General features: G+C 41.2%; 1 protein-coding gene across 5 annotated transcripts in view; it reads right to left on the reverse strand.

Annotated features, from left to right (window-relative positions):
- Positions 1–27428, reverse strand: part of ILRUN (inflammation and lipid regulator with UBA-like and NBR1-like domains) — a 93402-nt gene that overhangs the window by 7098 nt on the left and 58876 nt on the right. For 2 of the 5 annotated variants that reach the window (XM_054698732.1, XM_037519548.2), the window contains 2 exons: positions 10565–10893; positions 7313–7525 (listed from right to left, as the gene is read on the reverse strand). In XM_054698732.1, the coding sequence (XP_054554707.1) occupies positions 7313–7525; positions 10565–10893 (542 nt within the window). Of the gene's footprint in view, positions 1–725; positions 753–7312; positions 7526–10564; positions 10894–27428 lie in introns of those variants that run through there. The other 3 variants (XM_054698734.1, XM_037519549.1, XM_054698733.1) reach the window with 2 other exon arrangements.

The following is a 27428-nucleotide window of genomic DNA, read 5'->3' on the forward strand; positions in this document are numbered from 1 at the left end:
AATTGCTTGTTTAGCTTTGAACCCTGGGACCTCTGTTATACTTGGCTAGAGGGCAGGCGAGCCCTGTTAAAGTGATGAAACACCATACCTGCCAGCTAAGACAGAGGTGCCTCCCTGTTCGCTGGTGTCTGGAAAGAGGCCTCAAGCCAGATGAATGATTACAATTGTTGGGCCAGGTCCTGAACTGTACTTCCATGATGGAATAACTACTGCAAGTCATAACTGGGCCAATTTTCTAAAATATTTCTAAAAGAGAACATTTATAGATATAAAAGATAAACTCAGTTTCATTCATCAAAATCTCCTGAAAGGACAATTTAAAATGCAATACTTGTGACTTCTGAGCCTGTTCTTAAAGGAAATCTCTCTCTGGTCTGCTTTTTTACAATAGTTTATAGTTGCTTGTGGAACAGCCAGTCATTCCCAGCCCACTGTGATTTGGTTATCATTGATATCATCTGATTTTTTTTTAGATTTCTTTATTTATTTATGCAAGCACTGGACACAATCAGAAGCGCAGGAGGGTGAGAGAATCCAACAGAACAGGGAACAGAACAGGCAGACTGACGAAATACACTGCTGAGGGGAGCAGCGGGCGCGGCAGGAGAGGTCTGTTGCACCATGTGGGACCCTTGCCGGCAGCCGGGGATCAAACCGGAGTTGCAGAGGCTGTGGGTAGCTTCGCAGGCCAGCACTCAACCGCTGCACCACCAGGGGAGGCCCCGATATCATCTGATATTTTAAAGTTCTTGCTAAAATTACACAGAAATAAAAGTAACTTTACCCCCAAAAAATAGTGCTAAAAAATTGTTACTGAGAGAAAACATTAACTGATGTACTAGAAAACATGGAAACAGATTTTTTAAATATCTGTACTGTCAATAGTAAGTAGTATAGCACTATTGGGAGCCCAACACACAGTAAGATTCAAACATTAGTAAAATGAGTATGTGAACAGTTAAAATACTCTGTGAGGGTAGACCACTATTTTTTCAACCTTCTAGGGAAAAAAAGAAGACTGAAATTCCTAAAGAAACAAAGGAATTTCTGGATTACTCTTTTCCTATATGATAGCTTCTGGTTTAGGTAAACCACCACAAAATAAAAGCTTTCATGATCCTGGATTTTGCATTTTTTTGTGACTTAAGTAAATAAAAAGATTCACAAAGGTTACTAAAAAGACGGAAGCATCTGTTTGTGTGGCTGCTGAAAAACGTGCTGTCCCGGTGCTCGCTGACACCCTTTCCATCCGCATTCCCTGGCCAGTCCCATCAGCTCTACCTCCATGGCGGAGCACGCTTATGGTAGAGCAAGGCCACGTCAGCATGAGGGGAATTTCAACATTGCTACTGACACACCACTTTCATGTGACCATCCTCAAAATTTCCAACATGTATTTGATGCACCGGCTGAGGATGAGGCAAAGAAAAGGAAAGAAACCTATTTTTATGCACAAGGGCTGATCATCAAGGAGGGTCATTTCATAACCTTCTGGTTGTGCTAAAACTGTACTTAAAAGCTTGACTCAGTTATAAGCATGCTGAACTGGTTTTTTTGAAGTCTGCTAAAAATATTTTTTATGCTTACCTGTTTAACAGTTTTTCTGCTCTTAACTTCTACAGTCCCGCTGGAAGGACAATCCCCTATCCATCCACCCATCCAGTCCTCCATCATGTGTTCCCACTTCCTCCTCCATCACCCAACTGTCCATCCATCCTCCACACATCCTCCATCTTCCCTTCTTTCGTCCCGTCATTCTTCCTCTCAACCATCCACAGCTCCCCGTGGTCAAAGCCAACTCCGGGAGTCTTCACTAACTCCTCAACAAATCAAGAAAACCACCACCAAGAATAAAGCTCTATCAAAATTGTGAATAAAAACACATTTCTTAAAGTTCTACAAGAAGATGGATGATACTAGCTGAGTCTGACTTTCCCTCTCAGTGAAGACATCAGAAAAGTCAATTTGCTATTTAGAATTCTAGCCTCAAAGATCTCCTGTAACAAACAGCAAGTGTGCTAGAATCCAGGTAAGACTGCTGGTGGACAACGCTCACTCATGACCATCTCCTAGGGCAGAGAAGACTCCTAAAAATAAAGAAAGAATGACTAAGCATCTCACTGGGGAAGAGAAAAGAAGTAAATTCAAGTTCCTAGGCATGTTACCCCTGGCGCTGCACTGTGGGAATCCAGCTGAACATTTAGGGTAAGGCTGCTGGTGCCATTTCTTCTCAGAATTTCCACTGAAGCTCCGTAACCTTTCCATCTCACACCACTGTCTTCCCCCATTTCTCTCACAATTCACAACCTCACCCCCTTCTCCCTCCCAAAATGTTTGACTGACTGAGGAGAATAAATTGTCTCTCTGTGGTCCCATTCAGTCATACTTGGTTTCATCCTGCCATTCCCCTGCTCAAAAGCTTTGCTGGCACTCTGTTTCTGCTCATATTAAAGGTGAGCTCTCTTTTGCTTGACTCTCAAAGGTCTTCCTCCAAAATTTGCCCCACCCTCTTTAAGCATGCCTCACTCACCACAGTCAGGCTGGCCCAGAGGCCCATGAACACACCCTACCTGTGGTTACCTCCCGGCCTTCCTGCATGTGGTTTCTCTTCCCTGGTTACTCCAAACCTCATTGTTTTCTCCTTTATCCAAACTCCTATGATCACTTTGAAGTTCACTGGAACACAGTATACTTCATCTTCACTGGCTCTGTTCCTTTCTATGTCCTAGTCACATCTATGCAATCAGAGAGCAAAATTTTTGGTGATAAGGGTTAGCAAAAGGCTGAGCAAGCACCTAGGAGGCCTCACTTACTGACTAAATAATATTGAAGTGATCCGTGCAAAGCAGTTTCAACTGACTCTTGAAACTGGCCTAGTGAAGTCACAGCAAAAATCTAAAAACCCAAGCCTTTGCAAGGTGAGCATCCACAACTTTGGAAAGTGTCTCAAAGTTAAGCTTGAAGAAACCCATGTTTTCCCAACAGCTCTTGATCTTACATTGTGCACCTGTCACCACTGGAATACAGTTCCAGCAGACTCAATGAGAGCAAAGCGTTTGAAACCTGAGCATATATATCAGGAGACAAATTCTCATAATTTTGAATTACACTTATGTGTTTGAACCTGTAATTTCACTAGTCTAACTTGAGAACTTTCATCAGAAATTGAAATGCTAACTTCAGAATACAGGAAAGTATACATCCATACAACCCAAATACAATAAGCTGGCTATGTGAGAACATGCTCCGTGTTTCACTACAAGACTGCCTAGCACAGGACCAGTCTAAAACAATGCTTAGTGCCCCAAAGCAAACAAAATGGAGCTCAACAGCTTTGAAGTTGTTGCGGTACAAATAGAAGAGTTCGTGGGGATACTTTTTATTCTCAGATAGTAATGTTACAAATAACAAAAGACATTTTCTAAGGCTCACAATGTTTGCTTAATTTATTTTTAAAATGCACGCATGACCCATGCCAATGCAAACACAGCAAAGTAAGGCGGACTTTACTGGCTCCGCTGGGTTTTCAAAAGAGAGTCCTCACATTATCAAGTCAGTCCTTCAGGTACAGAAAATGCTAATCTGCCAGGGAATTATGCAGGTTCCTCAGCTGTTCTGCACTGCTTCCTCCTTGGTCACAGATTTTTTGTTTTAAAAAATGACTTATTTATTTATGCATACAAGAGCTGTGGTGTAGGCCAGAGGTGCAGAGAGGTGAGAGGATTCACCAGAGATGAGTGGCAAGCAGAATAGGCAGATCTACTGAAATACACTGCTGAGGGGAGCAGTGTGAGAGATAGGAGAGGTCTGCTGTGCCATGTGGGTTAGCTCTGTGGCCAGGGATCAAACTCGTGCTGCAGTGGCTGCCAAAGCTTCATGGTACTGAGACTTAACCCCTTGCCCCACCAGGGAGGCCCATGGCCACAAATTTTTTAATTAGCTCTTGAAGGTGAACAGGAGGTCTCTACAATCTGACATGAAGTGTATAAACTACTTTCAGAGAACAGTCAACAAACTTTGCTTCTGCCAGCAAACCTCATCACAGTGTGGTCCAGAACATTACACTCAAACTGGGTCCCTGAGTTCTAATCTATGGTCCACCTCCAGTTTGCTGTGTGAACGTGAGCAAGTCACGTAAATGTGAGCAAGTCACATAACTTCCTCACTATTTTGTTAAATACAAGTATAGGTACAAAAGTGACAAGAGTGCTGTTTCTTTGAAAAACAGAAAATAATGTGTCATGACTTTTCCAACAACCCAATACTTTTAGTTATTACAGTCAGGATTGGGGAGGTACTTCTGACATCCAGCAGGCAAAGACTGTTAGACATCTTATAAAGCACAAGATACTCCCCCCACCCTCCCCAAAAGACTTATCTGGCCTAAATGTCTACAGTCTTAGTCAGGTGGCTGAGAAACCTTGCTCTACACATCAGTGTAACCAGTCTCACAGATTATCCATATCACACAATTCCCAACTGTCTATCTCCACCCAGATGTCTCTCCTAAATTCTACATTCAACCTGGATGTACAACGGTCTACTGGACATCTCTCACTTGGATGCTTACAAAAGTCTCCAATGTGCCTAGAAACAGAACTCCTGATATCTCCCCACCTCTACTATAGCCGTTCCCTCTCTATTAATGGTATTTTAAGCCTTCTAGTTGCTCAGGCCAAAAACCTTGGTGTTATCCTTTATTTTCTTTTACATCCTCTTCCAAACTTCACTCCCACCACTCTCGCCCAGATCACCTCCTTTCTTCTGTTACTGCACCGACGTCTCCATTGGTGCCCGACTTCTATCCTTGCCTTTTATTCGTCACATGAGAGCCTGCAATCCTTTAACATGAAGTCAGACTCACACCTCTCTCTGCTCAAGATCCTTTAATGATTCTCTGTGTCACTCAGAGCAAAAGTCAAAGCTCTACAGGGACCACAACACTCTCCACAATCTGGTTTCCTCTCACTCTCCCTCTACTTTCCTCCTTCCTCATTCTGTTCCTTAAAATAAACTAGGCAAACTTCCATAGTAGCTTGTGGAGAGCAGAGAAGTCACATAATTATTTGATCAATAATTAGCGTGATGCTCATCTGAACCTTAGATGTACACTATAGAAAACATGCTCGCCCTAGGCCACAGCTGTTAGCTCAGTTGATAAAAACGTGTACCTGAACATTATTTGTAATTGGAAAGCAATGTAGTACACCAGGCATGAGAGTCAAAGAGCTGCTTTTGTTCACAACCTAGCTGCATGACCTAGGGGCAAGTCAGGGAACCTGGGTAACTCAAGTCCCAGCAACTGTAAAAGCAGAAGTGGTATGCTGAGTGGACTAAACGAAGTAATGCACATCAATGTCTCTGGGGAACAAATACTGCAGGCTGGAGGGCAGGGAGGCAACTGGACTTTGGTAATAAACTTTGTAGAAATATTTGACTCCTTTAACTAGGTATATTGATGACTTATGATAGAAATTAAAATTTAAAAGTCCTCAGCATAGTGCCTTGCTGTAAGTGCTGTCAATAAATATAAGTTTTATAGCTTTTATTACTCCATTTTCACTAGCTTCTACCTTGGGAGTAGCATGCTTTTGCTTCCTGTCCCCTGCTGGATGAGAACCTGAATTCAATAAAATATCAAGGGACTTGGGCCTCCCTGGTGGTGTAGTGGTTGAGCACAGGGTTGCGAAACTGCCCGCAGCCTCTGCAGCGCCGGTTCCATCCCCGGCTGCTCCCCGGCCACCAGAGGAGAGTCCCGCATGGCGCGCAGACCTCTCCTGCCGCCTGCTGCTCCCCTCAGCAGTGTACTTCGGTCCTTCTGCCTGCTCTGCTCCCCGCTCTGGCTCTGGTGAATTCTCTCACCCTCCCGCGCTTCTGACTGTACCCAGTGCTTGTATGTATGTATAAACAAACAAACAAACAAACAAACAAACAAATAAATAAATCTTTAAAAAAAAAAATCAAGGGACTTAAGCTTTCCTTCCAGCCTCTCTTTGAATCACCTTAAATCTTTCGTGGAAAGGGTCTACACCTGAAAATAAAGACTCAGGTTTCAGGGCAGCAGAGAGGGTTACAAGGCCCTCTATTGCCTCATACAACCATAACTCCAGCTAAGGACACCACCACTGCCTTCTGGTCAAATCCAGTGCCCTCTGAAGTGGGCAAATGTGAGGCCCAATTCCACTAACTCCCTTCCAACCTATCCCTTATTATTATGTTGAACTGACTGGCTACTTCAAAATGGTTAACAGATCCTAAGTCATTGTGCCCTCAGGCCCACAGGGCAAAAAGATTTGCCTTTTCCAAATCTCTAGCAGCAACCTTTTCGAAACCAGCTCCTAAATAGAAGAAAAACAACTCTTTTATGATTTAGTCAACACAGACAGCAGGTTAGAAGAGAACTGACTTGTGATACAATAAAAGCAGAATGATTCTTGCTAACTCCAGATCCAAAAGGTATTCAAGGGTAGCCATCAGAGAGAGAGGAAGAGGAGCAGGTGGGGATGTGGGCAGGCAGGGCAGATGGCACTTGGCAGTGGCTGATGCTGGAGGAGTGCGATGAACCTCCCCACAAAGATAATAACAAGCTGCTTCTTCTGAACCAGCGCCTGGTGGAAGTAATAATAGTGGCTCAGACTGTAATTCAGTTTAAGGGAGGACTATATGACATATACCAGCTCCAAACATTTTTTTGTTTAAAGAACAAACACAAAATAAGAGCTATAGTTCAAGCAAAAAAATAAATGTATTTGTTTTTTCAGCTCTCCCAGGGTAAATTATCACTCTTTTGGAGAAAGGACGCAAAGCGCTTGGCTGTACTGAAGAACGCTGCTTAGATTTCGCCAGCCATATTCTCATTCCCAGCTGTCCTGAATCAGATGATTTAACAGGTCCTACTTCTCTGTAAGTCCTTCCAGAAAACACTTCAAGGCTAAAACAATTACTGACATTTTAATTTTAACAGCACTTACTTTCTCCTTCCACACCTCTGTAAACTGTTTTTCACTAATCTCACACTGTCCAAACAAGTGCTATCCTGACCTCCAGAGATGAGTTGGAGAGCTAGATTTCATGGCAAAACTAGCTTTGAGTCAACAGAGTGAGCATCTCTCCTACTGTGACTGTTCTCAGAGGCTCTTGAGCTAATCACACAAAAGGGGCTCATTAAAACAGCATGTAACCTTCACCAGTACGTGATCTGATGGTTCACCTGGGACACAGCGGCATAACTGAACTGCCAATGAAGCCAATTTCTAACAAAATCAAGGAATCAGATTTATGAATTTTTGTAGCAGGTCAGCATAAGACTTACTGGCTCCCTCTGATGGTTCTCACCCAGGGTGGTGTCAGGTCTCGTGGGCTGTATGATGTGGCTGGAGCAGGCCTTCCAATCCAGAGCTTTCTCTGGGCATAGAGCACTGGGTCCAGAGAACTGATGGTATTCATGGACAGCTGGGGAGGGTTCCAGGGATGTCCCGTTCCTGGCACTGACAGATGTGCCATTATGTTGACATGTCCACTTAGCCTAATAGGGCAGGTGCACGAAGCAATCTTTTCATTTCATCCTACCAACCATAGCAAGTTAAACTGTAACTATGAAGACAGCAGGAAACTATGTGCCTACTAAAACTGTGACATGGTCTTCTAAGAGCATCATGTTCTTTCGCAGCCTTGATGGCAGGCAGAGGATTTCTTTAAAGTAAATCAAATCTACTGCCAACTCAGTGATCCCTGACACAAGGACATCAGGCACTCCTCCTACCTACCCAATAAAGATGGCATCTGGGGTGAAGTGAAAACACTTGCCCCAACTCTAAAGCCCCAGGGGTGTCCTTCATCCTTTCCATTCATTCATAAAGGAAAGGGTGTTACTTATTTAAAATGCTCTGGTTATTATAAAAGTAGTTTTAATTTTATCAAGCAGGAAAAGAAGTTATTAAAAACTCAATAGGGAACTTGTTAGAAAGAAGATGTCACTGACAATCCTCAGTTTATACAGTCATTTATCTTAATATTTGATGCTACTGGTCATCAACTCAGTTAATGCTCTCCACTCGCAACACAGCCTCTAGTCCAATAGGAGGACCTAAAGAAAGCCCGGGTTCTGCTACTAAGAAATGTCTCTCAGTAACATGGTACCTGGATTTGAACTCCAGCTCTGTTTTTCACTGGCTGTGAAATGATATACGTGAAGTAGTTATATATTTCTTCTTTAAGATACATGTTCAAGTACAGTCCCAATTCTTTTCAAAGTCATTTGGAATTATTTCATCCTCTGCTCCTCAAAGGAACACACTGCAACCAACCGAATCCACGGCCCACTGCCCACCACCCACATCTCTTGACTTGTCCCGTACTCATTCTACCCTCAGCACTTAAACTGTACTCATATCACGCTCCTTCCTGTCTTTAAAATTGGGCCCATTCTTTGAAAAGCCTTTTCTGTCAACTGCCTTCTCTATCTCTCAACTCCCCAGTCATTATACACAAGTTATGCACTTCATGTTTTCTAACAGGTATATTTAATATTTACTGATGACTGTCTACACTCTAACCCTATTCCTAAGGAACCCTAAAAGGTAGAGCTGACTCAACCTTAGCCAGAAATGCTCTCAGAGATCTTGCTGAATGGAAGCACTCACATAAGTGCTTTCTGAATAAGATTCTGCTTAGAGAAAAAAAGAGAGGCTCCAACTTCTCTTTGCGATCCTCAGTTCCACATCTCACTGCATTATAGTCAACAGTTTCCTTAGATATCATCTCCAAAGAAACCTTTTCTCTGTGGTTCTTGTGATGCTACTTCTAAATGATCCTACAGTTCATGAAAAATATTAAGTAACACACCATGAGTTCATCCACTTAAAAAAATACTTTACTAGCCTCACCATAAGCCAATCTTTAAAACAAGCAACCAACCAACCAACCCACCCACCCCGTCATGGTATCATTCTGACACCCTCCCCCTCCACCCCCGGTCAGGCCATCAGTCCTTAACATTCTAAAGGAGCAGAAAACAGCTAACAGGCTTACAATTTTAGAAAGATGAGTGCAGTGTTCTGGCCAGGAACACCAGCCCTCTCCTAAGACTCCTAAGTGATGGATGTGCCAACTGGCTCAGCAGGATGGAGGGGCTTCCACTGGAGAAAGCACTAGAGCAACTGGCTTTGTCTTCTCTAACTCTCATCATCCCATTAAGCTCAACTGCTCCAAGTTCCCATTTTAATAGGTAGCTAAGTCTAGGACCTGGCTCACTTACCCTCCCCTCCCCCCCGAGCAGTCATACTCTGGAGGTTTAAATTTAATGAAGAAAAATCTGGAGCTGTAGAAACCTGTATGAAACTTTTATTAGACTGTTAAGATGTGAAGTTTTTCCTCAAATACGGGCAACTTACTACCTTGCCAATTTACTGCTCTTACATTCTGTTCACCTGAATAGGTTCAGAGAGTCTCTAAAGTGACCAAGCAGTAATCAAACTTGTTACAATACTACTGCATGTACGCCCTCTCACTAGTGACTATGTGGAGAAAAACGATTCACATCACCAGGATTCTTAATCTACCTCTTGATCTAGACCACATATAAAGCACTGATCAGAAAAAAAGCATTCTTACATCAAAGCAACTTATATCCCTCAAATAAGTGTGAACTTTATTTTTAAACTTTTGAGGGGAAAAGCCAACACAAAGCAAGGACACAATCATCAGGTACATGATTGTTTGGGGGAATGCTGGGCTAATACACATTATTAATGCATGGGAATGCTCACAGGTCCCTGCCACATGAACCACCTTACAACAGTGAGCTCTCAGCATCAGGACTATATTCAGACAACCAACACCAACCACACAGAGCCATCAGCACCTTAGCAGAGTTAGAAAGATGCTGTTTAGTTAGCCAGCACAGAGAGAAACAGATCAAGAGATCAAGCACCTAGTAAGAGTGTCTCAGAACAATCAGAATATTTAAAATCATGCTTATCTAAACAAACAATTCTCTCACTTATTCCCTACCTGAGAAAAGTCAAAATATCACTTGGGCCACTGTGGGTTGCAGGTGAGTAGTAAGTTGGGCCACAACAGACTGAAAAGACATCCACAAGAAAACATGCACACAAGCTAAATAAAGTGAAAGCCCATGAACACTGAGCTTGTCTTTTTCCTCAGAAAAACAAACAAAAAACCCCACCCAAAACAAAACAAAAGTAGAAACAAATTCCAAAGGTGTATTGCTGTTGCTCTAAGCTTAGTATACATTTACCCTGGAAGCATGGCTGGTGATATTTTGACTTTAAATATTAAAGGTAAAGAATATTTTGTTCTTTCAACACCCAAACCAGAGCAGAGAGACAGTAGTAAATTATAAATGTGGATGAAGTAATATCCACAGGACACAAAGATTGGGGGAGGGGGGAGGGGAGAAGGGGTAGGTTTTTGTGTTGTTGCTGTTGGCAGGAAAGCTAAGCAGTTTTAAAGAACATTCTAGGCTTCTAGGTTTGCCATAAGGGGTATCACAAATCCCAAGGCCCACCACCTACCCCTTCTCCTCTTCTCCGAGGGCACCTACCTTACTGTAAGTCACTACTGATAAGTTGTTTGCGTGACTGCTGGGGGACAGATTTACAGAGTTCTGTGAGAGTCTATTCTCATCTTGCTCGGTTTGGTCAGGAGCAGGAGCCCATGTATTTTTGCTGATCGAGTCGAACTCGGAACCCCCAGGGTCTTTTAAGTTGTTTTCATCTGATTGTCGGTTCTTTTGGGGAGAGGCAAACGGGTTGAAGTTTCCTTCTACCTTGCGATGTGGCTGTGTGTTGAACTCCGTTTCAAAGGATGACAGCTGCTGCGTTACTCCTAAAAGTCCACCCACCTCCACACTGAGAATCACCCAGATGACATCTGAAACAAAAAAGGCAATGCAAGTCAGTGTCAGGCACACCCTCAAGGCCTAAGGCAGTCACCACCCAGAACTCCAAACACACTACCCAACCATAAGTAGAAATGTTCATCTAAATACTAGTTTTAATAGGTTGTGACAACGTAATCTAGTACACATTTGAAATGCATGCAGGTCTCTATTTCTTGTAATGTTAGTTCAAACTAGTACACATTTAGTTAAAGGTCTGTGGTGAGATCCATAAAACTATTAGTAAAAAGGTCACAAGTCAATGCTGATGTAGTTAATATATGAAGATGCACGGCCACAGTTGGAAATCATTACTTCAGAAAATGATTAGCAACAGAAACCTAAAGGTTATTTCCCCAAAATTATAAGCTCTTTTTGATTTTTGTTTTATTTTACACGTATGTTATTTATTTAACTCCAAAAACTCAGGGCAGGCATAGTTTGTGTGACAAAAAAAATATTAGTAATTACTAGACTTGCAACTTATCAGCCACCCCTCACCCTTTTTTTGGCAATTTAGAGTGACTATATATTGTGCAGCCTAACAAACTAGGAGTAAAAAAGGGGGTGATTAATAATCACACCAGGACACAGGTATAAGCCAGCACTAACCCTGACCAGTTAGGACAGATGTCATCCTGGCTATTTTCATGATCTATATGATCAAAAGCTACCAAAGATTTAGTACACTTCAGACTTTTAAAAATGATCCAATATGACACCAGTGAAAAGTTGTTACCTTTCTGTCATACAGGGAAACCCTATTATCTACAATAAACCATAACAGACTTGTTTTGAAAGATGCAGAAGAGGTCTTTTGGTCATAATTCAGTTCTTTATTTCCTCAACTGCTAAAGCTACGAATTCAAATAGAACAAGAAAGTGGTGATTTCCTTTGAGGATTAGCACCTCAATTCAGAGAGCAATGGCTTCTTCCTACCGGAAAGTTTTCAAAAGTTAAACAGCAGAAAAAAAGGCCTAGAAGCTCTTGTGTTTTGACCCTGCTGAAAACAAATAATAGCTGAAAGGCTGACTGGAAAAATGTCACCAGTCAGCTGCATGGAAATATAGATACTAGCAATATATAAATCTATACCAAACAGACTAAAAAGGATAGTGAAAAAAGATGCGGAAAACCATCTTGGGCTTTTCAAGTTGGGTTGGGAGTCTAAGGCTTACAGAGTCATACAGCCATAAATACTCAGTTTAAGTTCAGTGGCTTGGGAGATGTTAAGATTCACAGTTATGAGCTAGAACTCTAGTAAGTGGAGATACAGTGACATCTGCTGTTCACTTCCGAAATCAGCAATTCTTTTCACCTCTTGAGGAGAGGAAGTTAAAGCTACTTAGCAACATTAGCGTGACTCACAGGAATTGGCATCCTTTCCAGACACTCTTATCGTTAAAGCAAATGTGAATCCTCAAGTAAACTAGTATCATAAAAGTTCAGCCTATTCATTTAATGTGTAAGCCAAGATACGCAACATTCAGCTTCACTTAGAAATCTGGGACCATATCAGAAACAGTGGTCAGAAGACTTTCATTCAAGATTCTAAGTCAATCTAGTAAACCAATATGATATGGGCCTTAAAGAACAATTCAGTGGCTGGCAGCCTGAGGGAGGCTTATTCCATGCCCTCCTACCCTAGCTTTCCAACCAAGGGCAACATTACTTCACTGTTTTCCCAATACTGCTTCTTGTAGTTGTAGCAACCTGCTTTCCATAGTTCTTTTATTTATTTATTTATTTATTTATTTATTTATTTATTTATTTATTTATTTTTTAAAGAGGCATGTTTATTTTTTTATTTGTTTGTTCACCAGAGCCAGAGCGGGGAGCAGAACAGGCAGAAGGACCGACGTACACTGCTGAGGGGAGCAGCGGGAGGCAGGAGGGGTCTGCGCGCCATGTGGGACCCTCCTCCGGTGGCCGGGGAGCAGCTGGGGATCGAACCGGCACCGCAGAGGCCGCGGGCAGCTTCGCAACCCAGTGCTCAACCGCTGCGCCACTGGGGAGGCCCCCTCCATAGTTCTTTTTTAAGTAAATGATATATTTAGGATATTCAGCTACAGGACATATGCTTCATTCTCTTAGCTCAGGAAGCTTAATGCTTATGAGAAAGGACAGTCTTTTGAAGACTACTGTCAACATAAAAGAATACATCCTCCCAGTCCCCAGCTTTCAGAACTAAAGCTTCTTTAACATAATTCACTGGATTTATCATACTTTAGTTACCATACTCTCTTTACCTTGGCTAATTTCTGTATTGTTCATAAATCTTACACAGTAGCTATAAAAGGAAGATCATTTAAGAAGCCACTGATTCAAAAACACCAATAATAACCACTCCAGTTCTGTTCCTCCAAAGGTATCACCATGATGGGTCACTATGAACAAAGTATCCTTTGATACAATCTGAGCTATCTAAATACTACCCACTAGACCACATACTCCAAAATGTATTACTCTTGTGCACTGTGTGTGTGCGTGCGCACACATGCACATTGCACATGTGTGTTTAATAAAACAGAAAAGGCTGAAGGCCCTGCTAAGTTTGTTTCACAAAGATTGATCATTTGCAACTGTTGCCAGAATGTCTTGATTACATAGATCTGAATTGCAAGCCAGATATCTTACTATCTGTGATAAAATCATAGCTGTAAGGAATCTTTGGAGTCATGCCATGGAACCCTGCTTCACTTTCTAGGTAAATGTTCTGAGGTGGGGAGGAAGTAATGGGCCCAAAGTCAGACTTTCAAAGCTGACCTAGATGACAACTGAGAACTCTCAACTCATAGTATAGCTTCTAAACTCATGTGTGCTTCTCCCCAATAGGATCATTGGAACATAAGTAAGTACCAGGGAACTAAAGCTTAGTTAAGTTGATCTTATTTCCTAGGCAATAAACATGATCTTTGGCACCCTAAGAATGGGCGAATAAGATGGCCTACAAAAAAGTAGCTAGGAAACTAGAACCAAGGGCCAAGCTCATAAAGTCAAGACTTAGTAAGCAACTGGAAAAATTTATTAGACTGTCTGGCTTTCAGGTGATCTTCTTTTAGAAGCTCTTGAGCCATAACTTTCAAGCTAGAAGATACTATAAATATTTCATTCAACTATTTCCCTTTACATATGGCAAAGCCTTTAATAAGGATAAACTTCCTTTTGCACAAGAGTATAATTACTAAAGAGAGAATGTAGCTGTGGTTTTATTTATATGTAGACTATCATGAAACAGAGTATAAGAAAATATTTTACTTGAGTCCAAGTACATAATTGTAATGAATCATGATGACATACCAAGAGATCTCAGGTTACTGTATGGATATTAAAACATGTATATACCTAAAAGCTAGTATTACAGGTCAAATCACAAGATAATAAACACAACAAGCACCCATGATTTGTCCATTAAAACAGAACTGTTAAAAATCACCACAATATTCCAAGTGGTAAAATTTTTCTTGTGGGTTATAATACATGGACAGCACAGGCAAAGGTATAGAGGGGTTGAACAAATAAATAAATGGACAGTGAATGGTGGGAACAAGGTCTCACTGCCAAAGGATATTTCAGATAAGCAAGAAAGGCAGGCAATCTAGAATGAACCCTGAGCTAAGATTAAAGTCAAAGACATCAATAGAAACTCATGTTTATGTTAATACATGTAGATGAAGTAACGTATACAAGGGTTAGTATGCACACGATATTACCCAGTACTGTCTGCAGAGAGGGCCTAGAAGTAAAGACATTCCGGTAGAAATGAACATACCCAATGTCCAGTGGTTCCTAACATCCTTCAATAAAATGAGTAAGGGCTCCTAGGGTTAATGGCTGATTCTCAGGCTAAGGGATGGAAAATATGAGAGGCAACATCTTCTAGTGGCAGAAAGCAATGAGGTACTAAAAAACAAAAGGACAAGGGCACAGGGATATAGGAGCCACCAGAAAGAGTTCCCTCTGGCCAAAGCTAGAATAATTTGGGAAACAAAAACAAGAATATTGGGCTATAACTCAAAGTACAAAATAAATACACGAGTCCACAGTAATATAAATAAATGGTTAAATACACAGTAAAGAAGAATCAAATTGCCTTACAGAAAAATTCCCAATAATATATGTAGATACTTTCCCTTCCCAAGGGGTGGGGCTTAATTCTATATCCCCCAAGCGATCATGAAGGTTGATTAGAATTAGTGATTTACTTCAGTAGCCTTTCTACATACAAACAACATATCTGAAGAACAAATCAAGAAAACCATCTCATTCACAACTGTACCAAAAAAATTAAATACCTGGGATATATCTCACAAAGGAAGTGAAAAGCCTACACAAAGAAAACTATAAAACATTGATAAAAGAAATAGAAGATCCAAAGAAATGGAAAGACATTCCCTGCTCATGGATGGGCAGAATTAACATTATCAGAATGACTACTCTACCAAATGCAATTTGCAGATTCAATGCAATTCCAAAAAAACCTCAATGGCATTCTTAAAAGAAATACAACAAATATTGACAAAATTCATATGGAACTACAAAAAACCTGAAATAGCCAAAGTGCTGACTAGAAAAAGGAAAAATGGAGGTACTACACTCCCAGACTTCAAACTGTACTACAAAGTCACAATAATTAAAACAGGATGGTACTGGAATAAAAACAGACACACAGACCAATGGAACCAAACTAAAATCCCAGACATAAAGCCATACATATATGGACAACTAATATGTATGGACATATATGGACAGCTAATCTATAACAAAGGAGCAAAGAATATGCACTGGAACAAGGATGGTCTCATAAATAAATGGTGCTGGGAAGACTGTACTGCTACTTGCAAAAGAATGAAACTTGACTACTAACCTCACACCATACACAAAGATCAACTCAAAAATGGATAAAAGACCTGAATGTAAGGTTTGAAACCATACAATATATAGAAGAAAACATAGGCAAAACACTCCATGACATACATCTCAGAAACATCTTTAAAGACTCATCCCCCAAAACAAAGAAAATAAAGGAAAAGATATACAGTTAGGACTACATCAAACTAAAAAGCTTCTGTACAACAAGAGACAATAACCAAGATGAAGAGATACCTCACAGATTGGGAGAAAATATTTGTGCTCCTCTGGGCCTCTCTGGTGGTGCAAGGGGTTAATAGCTTCACAGCACTGTGAAGCTATCTGCAGCCACTGCAGCACGAATTCAATCCCGGGCCAGCCAGGGAGCTACCCACATGGTGCAGCAGACCTCTCCTATCTCTCCCGCTGCTCCCCTCAGCAGTGTATTTCAGTAGATCCACCTGTTCTGTGGGGACTCTGATGAATCCTCTCATCCCCCCACCTCTGGTCTATACCCCAGTTCTTGTATGCATAAATAAATAAATCTTTAAAAAAAAATTTGCACTCCACAAAACTGATAAGGGGCTGATATCAAGGATCTACACAATCAAGAGCTTACACAACTCAACAAAAACAAAATAAAGAATCCAGTCAAAGGGCATCCCCCTGGTGGTGCAGTGGTTGAGCGCTGGGCTGTGAGGCTGCCCGCAGCCTCTGCAGCCTATTCGTTCCCTGGTCGCTGGTGAGGGTCCCACAAAAAAAAAAAAAAAAAGAATCCGGTCAAAAAATGGGCAGCAAGCATTCTTAAACCAATAAGCACATTGAAAAAACTAACTGGTGAGGATGTGGAGAAAAAGAAACCCTTCTACATTGCTTTTGGAAATGCAAACCGGTCCAACCACTATGGAAAGCTGTGTGGGGGACTCCCAAATTACTAAAAATGGATCTACCATATCACCCAGCAATTCCACTCCTAGGTATCTACCCAAAAGATACAAAAATCATAATTCAAAAGGAAACGTAATCCTATGTTCACTGTAGTACTATTTACAATAGCTAAGATATGGAAACAATCTAAATGTCCAAAAACAGATGAATGGCTCAAGAAAATATGGAATATAAACACAATGGAATATTACTCAGCAATCAAAAAAGATAAACTTATGCCATTTACAGCAACATGGATGGAGCTGGAAGGGATTATGCTCAATGAAGTAATTCAGAAGAAAAAAGAAAAATTGGATGGTTTCACTTATATGCAGAACACAGGAAAACCATACAAGGGATCAGAAAAGAAAAAAAAAGACAAAACTAGCAGACAAACTATTTATTGGAGACATTCAGCAGGAGAGGGTAAGGGCCAGGGGTCAAAAACAGGAGGGAAGAACACAAGAGACTATGGTGATAGTTCACCGGTGACTTGGTGCTGGGAATTTCATAAGGGCAACATCTGAGAGGATAAATCAAACACTGAACAAAAATGAACAATGATGTCAAAATATATAAATATAAATTTAAAAAAGAAAATTTTAAAAATAAAAATCACTGAGTTGTAAAATAATAGTTTTAATTTACTTTCAAAGGACAGAATAGGAAAAGAAACAAAATTATTTTACACTGGAGAAATTCACAAACTACTTAATTAAGTGATGTAAACACCAGATGCCCCTGACAGTGCCCTTCACCTTGGTAGTATTCTTCTCCAAGCGCTTAACATCGGCCTAATCATGAAGAAATATGAGTCACCCTCATATTGGAGGACATTATAGAGGATACTTGCTAGTATTCCTCAAAACTATCAGGGATCGTTGGAAAACTAAGAAAAGGCCATAGACCTGAGGTGACTGGAAGATATGACAGCTAAGTGTAATATGGGATACTAGATTGGATACTGGAAATGAGGCCTTAGTGGAAAAACTGATGAAATTCAAGTAAAATCTGCAGGTTAGTTAACAATAATATACAAATGATGATATCTTCATTCTAACAGGAGTACCAAGATCCTAACAATGGGGGAAACTGAGTACAGAGAAACTCTGTATCATCTTTGAAACTTCACTGTAAATCTAATTTGTTCCCAAGTAGTCTACTAAAGAAATTAGTGTAATGTTAGAAAATCATTTTCAGGCATTAAGAGGTGAAGTTGTAACAGAGCCAACGTGAACTACACTCTCTGTAGTTACAAAGGGGAGTGCTTTGATTCATTAGGGGACAGGGAGGAGGAGACCACTGCATACTTCAAATACTCAAAGGCCCCCAAAGGACCACCTTATCAAGTGGGTATATGAGTCACAACTATCTGTAGGGAGATCTCTCTGTTTCAGAGCAACCCTGTCTCAGGAAAGCAGTAAGGATCAGTTAATAGTCTTCAAACAGAGGAACAGCAACACCTGCACAAATAAACCATCATCTTGTTGTGGATGCTGGCCATGAGGCTGCCTGACTGATTGCAGAGCATCTGGCCTGCATAAGATGCAAACACAAGTCACTGCAAGCAAGCAATAAACTGCTGCATCAACAATTTCCACTAGTTTGGGCTTCCCATGGGGAAAGGCTATGGAACTTGGGAAAGCACCAATTTAAAAAATCCTGTTAACAAGGACACCTCCAAGTGGTTCGAACTATAACTGGGACTGAATTCTGGAGGATTGTCATCTCTAGAGCAATCCCCTTGGGTTCATCTCCAAGAGGTATGAAGCAAGAATGCACCGATAGACACTGCCTGGCTTTAGCTGGCTGGAGGATGTGGGTTCAAATTCTTCCTGAAGCTCAACTCATCTTCAAAGCACCACAGAAACCTCACGTTTTCCCCTGAGGATTAAGAAAACAGCTGGGTCTGCAGGCTCTATGTTCATATTTCATCTCTGCAGGAAAGTTGGGGATATGTACTGACTAGTTTCAGTGAGAGAGGCTTGAAAGGAGAGCTTAACCACTGAGAGATCAGTGGACTGAAATGTGTCCCGACGGTAAGAAGTGCAAAGGCATTATTATAAGTCTTATATAAGTAAGACTTATTATAAGTAAGTCTTAAGATCTTTGTGTCTCTCCTGGAACTACGAGCACAGCAATGTGCATGTACCACTGTGGAAAGAAGACACTTCCAAACTACCCCTGTACTAGCCTGCCTAATCTCAACTTCCAGTCCACATTTTCACATTATTTACTCAACACAGAGGTCTTGCTCCCATGACACATGACCAAGTATCCATCTCAGCGCACCATCTACCTTAGCATCTAAAGGGTAAGTGGGGACAGCCAAAGTCCAGTTCATCAGTTCCTTAGAAGGCAACTCCTGATTCCTGGGCGTAGGCTCCCGTTAAACGTGATCTTGAATGAGGCAGAAGGAATAACCCTACTTTAGCTCTGCTTCCCTACCCATCCTCACTCCCCACTCCATCTTGCCACAAATGTGCATCAGAAACTTGCTTCTTATTTTCAGTATTATCCTCAGGAATTTCCTTTTAAAATGCAAATGTTAAAAATAAATAAATAAATAAAATGCAAATGCCCCTAAAGGAACATATTAAGCTGCTTTGACCTCATCACCAGGTCAACCAATAAGTTCACACAGGTAAGGAAAGAGAAATCCAAAAGTGAGCACTAGAAGTCTGGATGAGAAGAGACAGTGAAGGGTCCCTGGAGCCCAAAATAGAGAGGGGGTTCAGAAAGAAAAGTTGAAATGGCAACCACAAAGAAACAATTCCTACAATTTTTCCAATCATGCCCTGTTTAAAAATTATGACCTTTACCTTAAGGTGCTGGGGGGGGGGGGCAGGGGAGATTCAGAGCACAACAATAATAAGGATCCCCACACTTCCCACATCTAGTACATTGGTGCCATAGAATAAAAGAACAAATGAAATGAAAGACGAAAAGTAGCTCAGAATGAAAAAGAAAAACACCAACTCCGTTACTAACTGGGTTGAGAGAACAGACACATAAAAAAAGGTGCAACAGGAACGTTATTTCTCCCAAGGTCATGCATGAAGCTGTAAAATGCTTCAATGACCACCTCTGAATTGCCACTGCTTTCTTACCAGTGTTACCCCCAAAATCATTCTATTATAGCCATCTCTTACCCAGGAGATTCAAAGTTAAATTGTCCTGGCCTCACCTCTTTACAGCATCAAGCTCTAATTAATCCTCTTCTAATCCTGCCTCGGAAATAGCAGTCAATCCAAAATTGATCCCCAGATCCTTAGAACCTCCTCGGAATCCTTCATCAGAACCTAAAGCTTATAAATGCCACTTCCCTCCTTCCTCTCATTGCACAGCTTTCCACAATTCCTCTGAAGTGCCTTCCCTTACCGCATTATGTCAATAAATGATTTTGTCAGGTTTGTTACAAGTGATCTTTAAACCCAGATGCCTTCCTCTCTTCCTCCTCCCAGCAGACTCCAGCCCTTCCTATTAATCTTCCCATTTTGCAGGACTGCCCTCCCCTGAAGTGAGCCCAGCTGGCCCACCCATCAGCTGATACCATTAAGGAAGAGTGCATTCATTCAATGATAAAAGGGTCAGAAAAGGAGACAAAAGCATCCATGAGACTAAAGGAAAACCAGGAGGCTCTGATGCTCCAGAGGTTAACCTGATGACAAAAGCACTTGTGGAAAGGGAATCATCAGTTGGGTTGAGTGTTGCTTATGTATCAAGTTTTTAGGGAGCAAAGCACTGGATGCAGTACCATGCAGATCTCTGGTGACTTTACAAAGAGCAGATTCAGTAAGAGTGGTAGGAACAGAAGCCTGAATGGAAATAATTCATGAGATGAGGAAGTCAGGAGATAATCACTGACACAGAATTTGCCAAAGAATTTTCTGCTGAAGGAGAGCAGAGAAATGGGGAAGAAGCTGGGGGAAGAAAATTAATAGCATCGTATTATATGTAAGAACAAAAGATTTGAAGCAACTGAAACATCCAATAAGGGACTATCTGGAAAAATGGTGACATATCTACCAAAGGGACTACGCTAGTCATAAAAAGGAATGAGGGGGCCTCCCCGGTGGTGCAGCGGTTGAGCGCTGGGTTGCAAAGCTGCCCGCAGCCTCTGCAGCGCCGGTTCGATTTCCGGCCGGTTCGATCCCCGGCTGCTCCCCGGCCACTAGAGGAGGGTCCCACATGGTGCGCAGACCTCTCCTGCCGCCCGCTGCTCCCCTCAGCAGTGTACTTCGGTCCTTCTGCCTGCTCTGCTCCCCACTCTGGCTCTGGTGAATTCTCTCACCCTCCCGCGCTTCTGACTGTACCCAGTGCATGTATAAACGAAACAAACGAACAAACAAATAAATAAATAAAACATGCCTCTATAAAAGAAAAAAAAAAGGAATGAGGACTTCTATAGTGATCTCTAGAATATATTATTAAGTAAAAAAAAAACAAAAAAACAAAAAACAGATGCAGATGAATAGCTACAGTTATGACATTTCTGTAGAAGGAGCAAATACATACACATTTGCTAGTTAGCATTTACAAAACAAAAATATAACACTGAATGGGTAATTTGTAGCGGCAGGATGGCTCAGGGCAAGATCTCTAAGTATGATTCAAGCAGACAGGGTAAATAAAGGAGTCCTGGAGCCCTGAGTGGCTTTTTCAGGCTTTTATTGAGTTTATCAGGTACACAGCAGGCAGGGGTCCCGGGGGGCCAGGAGGCTCTCCGGCATTCTCTCGTGGCCTTTGCTTCTCTGCTCCTTTCACTCTGCTGTTCCTCTGGCATCCCTGTGACGCCGCCCTTATAAGCCCAGTCTCTCAGCCCAGGTGTACCTACGTATGCCCACACCCCTCTCCAGGTGCCCACCATCAGGCATGCATTCAGGACCGCAGGAATCCATCATCAAACCTAATGGCAGGAGGGCAGAAAAGCCTGATACTTTTTTACCTTACCCTACAGTAATCCATAAACAAAGAAATAAAAATGGATACCTATAAGGGGAAGGGATGACCTAGCCTAACTGAAGGGAACAGGGATGGAAGGGAGACTTCCCTAAATATGTCATTTCTAAATTTTAACTTAAGAAACACAGAAATGTTTTACACACGGGGAAAAAACAGAAAAGAAAAAGAAAAAAACTAGGTGAAAGGGAGATAAAGTAATAGAAACAAGTCAATTTTCTAAGATGATGTATGGTAAATGAAATGGTCAGGCTTTTAATGCTATTAGCCTCTGTGTCCTTGAATGCAGGAGGCGCCTGGGAGCGTGGGCACGGCAGTGGACACCTGCAGTATGGAGTGAGCACACCTGAGCCTAGGGTGTGAGGATATAAGGGCAGCGTCATTCAGACAAAACCGCTACAGCAGAACGGCTATGAGAGAATGAGTGACACAGAGCGGCAGGACCACGAGACCAAGCCAGAGAGCCCAAAGAGAAAAGTGTACGATGTACATGTTCACCATTCATGGGGAGCTAAGGTCTCCCAGCCTCGTATCCTCCCCCAGGTCCCCACCAGCCTGCGAGCTTGCCCCACAACAGTTGGTGTAGAAAGAGCATTAAATCCTGAAAAAGCCACTGAGGGCTCCCTTATCCGTCTGCCCGAATCAAAAGAGAACCTAAGCTGTGCCTGCTTCCACTACAGATGGTAATTGGCACAGGGCAGGTATGTGCCCTACAACAGCATTAAAAATTGTTTACTGGGAGCTGGGGATGGGTAAAATGGGTGAAGGGGATCAAAGGGGGATCAAATTTCCAGTTGTAAAATAGTCATAGGGAAGTAATATACAACATGTTGACTACAGTTAGTACTACTAGATTGTGTTTTTGAAAGTTGCTAAGATCTTAAAAATTCTAAAAGGAAAAAATTGTAACTATGTATAGTGACATGTTAGCTATACTTATTGCCATTCCTTTGAAATACAAATATCAAATCATATTGTACACCTGTACTTTTTTTTTACTTATATTTAGGTGTACTAATATTTATGTCAATTAAAAAAAAAAGTAGCACTGCCAGCTTTTCTCTTGGAAAGTATTTCAAGTTAGGGCTCTCCCTGAGGCTTGTGAAAAACAAGATAGCATTATTAAATGTCAGCCCATCAAAAATTCTCTGTCTTGCTCTTTGGAAGTTAGAGTGAATGGTAAGAGCACTGTTTGATGATCAGCTATATCTAACTGTAGTGGGAGGATTTTAACAATGACAATTAACAGAAAAGCAGAAAAGCAGAAAAGGCCTTCCTGAACCAAGTTAACTAATGTTGCTGTAGGGTACATGAAAATGATCAGGGTTGTTCTGCCCTCCTGCCATTGGCATCAATGATGAACACCTGTGGTCTTACATGCATGCCTGATGGCGGCACCTAGAGTGTGGTGTGTGTTGTGCCCAAGGTCAGCAGACTCGGCGAGCATAGCCTCCAAGAACCCAAAGACAGCTGATGCAAACACAAAAGGGAGTTTATTTCAGACTCGAGTCCGGGTTCAAGGCACCTACCAACGCAGTGGCAGATACCGAGAGCCCGAACAAAGGAAGCAGGGGTCTTTTAATAAGGTTAAATTATGCTGGCAGTTACTCATTGGCTACAAGGATGAGTTCTCCAACTTTGCCAGGCTATCATTCTAAGCTGACTGGCCAGGCCAAGATGCAGCTCCAACCTGCAGCTCCAATTACAGCAAGTTCACCCTCATTGGTGACCAGAGAGTAAGGGTGAAGTGAGGGTCCAAACTATCTCTGGAATGCAGTCTTTTCCCGGGACAGCAAGACCTGCAAGACCTGAAATTCTAAAATGGCAGTTACACACAAAATGACAAAGCAATGGCTAAGAATACTTATGCTTGGTTCCACAGTGTGCACGTGCTTGAGTGGGAGTACCTGAGACTGAAGACTGAGCCTATAAGGATGGCAGAAGACCAGGTGGCAGAGAGCAGCAGAGACCAGTGGGGAGATCACAAGAGAATACCAAAGAGCCCAGAAAGAGTGAAGATTCACCGGGGTTAGGAGGCCTCCCAGTTTCCTGGTCCCTGGCTTGCTGGCCGGCCAGCCCTGCACCTGGTTACCTCACTACAAATGGTATAGAAAGATCATCAAAAGCCTGAAAAAGCCACTGAGGGCTCCAGGACTCTCCTTTACCAGTCTACCTGGATCCATAGAGAAACTGCCCTGTGCCTTCCTGCTCTACAGTTGCTAATTTAAAAATAAATTGCTTTGATAAGGTTGACAGATTCCTGAGCCCCTAACCTCAATGAACTAAACAAAAGACTCAATACATAAAGTCTAAGAGCTTATAATATCTATAAAAACGAACCTCTAATTTCACTCATTAGTTTCAGAGAAAGCAACTAGAGCACCAAATCCTTTTGAAAAATTGGCAATTAAAGATAAAGAATTAAGCATTTAATCTAGTCTTATTTATAAAACTGAATTACAAGACACTAAGTCATTACTGATGAAGAAAAGTTTTTTCCCTCCAGAACTACTCCAGCTATATGTGGGAGAAACTGACATTTTATAACCCGCTTTGTAAGTCACTTAGATTTAGGCAACTATGTAGTCACTGGTCAAAAGGCTGGTTTTCAGGAAGATCTTTACCATGAAAGGAACAGGCTTTTCATCACTTAAACTATGATTCTGAGCATCGTATCATTTTGAGTAGTGAAAACAATTTTGAAAAAGAACAAAATTGGAAGTGTGACACTTCCTAATTTCAAAACATATTACAAAATAATCAAAATAATGTAGTACTGACAGTTAAGACAGACATAAACTGACTAGAGAGCCCAAAAATAAACTCTCACACATATGGTCAAATGATTTTCCACAAGAGTGCCATGACCATTCAAAGGGGAAGGGACAGTCTTCAGCAAATGGTGTTGGGAAAACTGGATAGCCACATGCAAAAGGAGAAAGCTGAACCCCTACCTTAACTATATTTAAAAAACTAAAAATGAATCAAAAACATAAACATAAGAGCTAAAACTTTAAAACTCCTAGAGGAAAACATGGAAGAAAAGCTTCATGACACTGGATTTGTAAATGATTTTCTTGGCTATATACCAAAAGCAGAAAACAAAACAGAGAAAAAAATAAACTGGACTATGTCACAATTAAAATTCTGTAAATCAAAGGGCACAATCAACAGAGTAAAAAGCCCAACCACAGAATGAAGAGACATTTGCAGATCATGTATCTAATGAGAAATTAATATTCAGAATATACAAAGAACTACAAAAAAACCCCAAATACTCTATTTAAACATGGATGTGATATTGTGGTTAATAATAAATACATATTTGGCCATTCAGATGATGAAAATATATTTCTCAGGCCTATTTAGTATTCATCTACAGTTCCTGACTGACAGCTTGGAACTTCCAAGATGTAAAGAATGACAGAGGTGCTTTTGCTATGTTAATGAAGGTAACTTTTAGGAAACACCAAAGGACAGGGGCTATTTGTCAAGAAATCAACACAAAGAAAGGGTGGGACTGGAAGAATGGTGGTTGTCAGGGGCTGGAAGGAAAAGGGAATGAGGAGGTATTATTTAATGGATACAGTTTCAACTCTGCAAGATAAAAACAATTCTGGAGCTACATGGTGGTAATGGTACTTGTGCATTGGAAGTCTCACCTTCCAGACCTCTGTAAGGGAAGAGCGCTAGAGCTGGCGTTAATCATGCCAATGAAGTCCTACAGAAGCTCTAAAGAAGGGGCTTTAAAGAGCTCCCCGGTTGGGGAACCAGACTGCTTCCATGTGTCACCTTTGCAGACCCCAAGCTCCATGAGGACAGAAGCTCCTTTGTTCCAGAACTTTGACCTATGTGACATTCTCTTCATCTAGCTGTTGCTTCATCATATCCTTTAGTACCATTTGTATTACAGTGGGTATTAGTGAGTAAATGAATTTCCTGAGTTGTATGCTATTCTAGCAATTTAATCAAAAGTGAGGAGGTCATGAAAACCTTAGCCAGTCAGCCAGAAGCACAGGCAATGAATAACCTGAGCTTGCAACTGGCACCTGCAATCTGAAGAAGGGATCATGGGACCCTCCAATCTGTAGCTGGTTGGAGAGAAGTATAAGTACACACCTGGGGTTGCAGGGTATCTGAAGTGCAGTAGTATTGGGAGACTGAGCCCTTACCCTGTGGAATCTGATGCTATCTCAGGTAGTGTAAGAATTCACTTGAATTCTCAGAGACTCAGCTGGTATTCACAAATTGTTTGTTGTTGTGGGAAGCCTCCACACACCTGTTGAAACTGGGTCCAGAAACCCAAAGCAATAGCCTAGAGACTTGGAGAGACAACTCAATGTTCAAGGAACATAAGGAAAGATGCTTAACATCGTTAGTCATTATAGAAATGCAAATCGAACCCATGAGATATCACTTCACTCTCACTGAGATGGCTACTATTAAAAAGCAGAAAATTAACAACTCTTGACAAGATGTGAAGAAATTGGAGACCTAGCGTTCTCTTGGTGAGAGGGCAAAATAGTACAGCCACTACACAAAACAGTACAGCAGTTCCTCAAAAAATTAAAAATAGGATTACCATACAGTCCAGCAATTCCACTTCTAGGTATATATGCAAAATAACTAAAAACAGGATCTTGAAGAGACACTTGGTATGCCCATGTTCCTGTACCATTATTTGTAATTACCAAAAAGGTGGAAATAATCCAAGTATCCATTAATGGATGATGAATGGATTTAAAGTGTGGTGTACACACACACACACACACACACACACATACACACACACAGGGAGGGGCAGTTGGGGGAAGATATGATTCAGTGTCAAAATGATAAGAAATTTTGATACATACATTACCACTACGATGAACCTTCAGGACCTTATGCTAAGCAAAATAAAAACAAGCTGGCTACAAAAGGACAAATGTTTTACTATACCATTTACATGAGGTATCTATAGTCAAATTTAGAGGCAGAAAGTAGAATGGTGGTTGTCAGGGGCTGGAGGGAAGAGGGAATGAGGAGTTATTATTTAATGGACACAGAGTTTCAACTCTGCAGGATAAAGACAATTCTGGAGCTAGATGGTGGTGGTAGTACTTATGAACGAGAATATGCTTAATGCCACTAAAATGTATATTTTAAAGTGGTTAAGATGACATATTTTGTAGCATATATCGCCACAATTAACAAAACACCCAAAGGCCCAGTGACTTTTAGTTACTCGAGATCAATCAGCAGTGTTCCATGGCAGAATCAGCACTAGAGGGGGATCGCTGTCTAGTGTTCTACTACCTCCCGCCCCTGGTCAGTTTTGAGTGTTCCAACAATCAGGAGAATGATAATACTTACAAGGACAACTACTCCAAGTATTAACAGCCTAGTAATTTAAACTTTCGTTGTTTACTAATAAAGCATAAAGTGAGTGACAGAACCAGTGCACAAAATTAATATAATACTAAAATACAGTTAAGCAACTTAAATTACTAATTTAAATTTCAAAATACAATTATGTTTAAGGATAATACAGGGAATAAAAACTATAGCTTCAGTACCTAACAAACATGCAACTGTCATAAAATACACATATTAAAACTGACAGTTCTGAAACTGACTAATCATTTTGGCATTAACTGAAAAGCATTAATAAAACACTGGATAAAAGGGCTTACCACTTAAATAGTGCCCATTTTGTATGCAAAAAAGGTAGAAAATAGCTGGTATTCTATTCCTTCCCTATTACTGCTGAATTTCTAAACTAGACTGACACAGACACATTTGTGA

Source organism: Talpa occidentalis, unplaced genomic scaffold (genome assembly GCF_014898055.3).
Source record: "Talpa occidentalis isolate TD23 unplaced genomic scaffold, MPIMG_talOcc4v2.1 talOcc4.2, whole genome shotgun sequence".
In the NCBI taxonomy this organism is placed as follows: domain Eukaryota; kingdom Metazoa; phylum Chordata; class Mammalia; order Eulipotyphla; family Talpidae; genus Talpa; species Talpa occidentalis.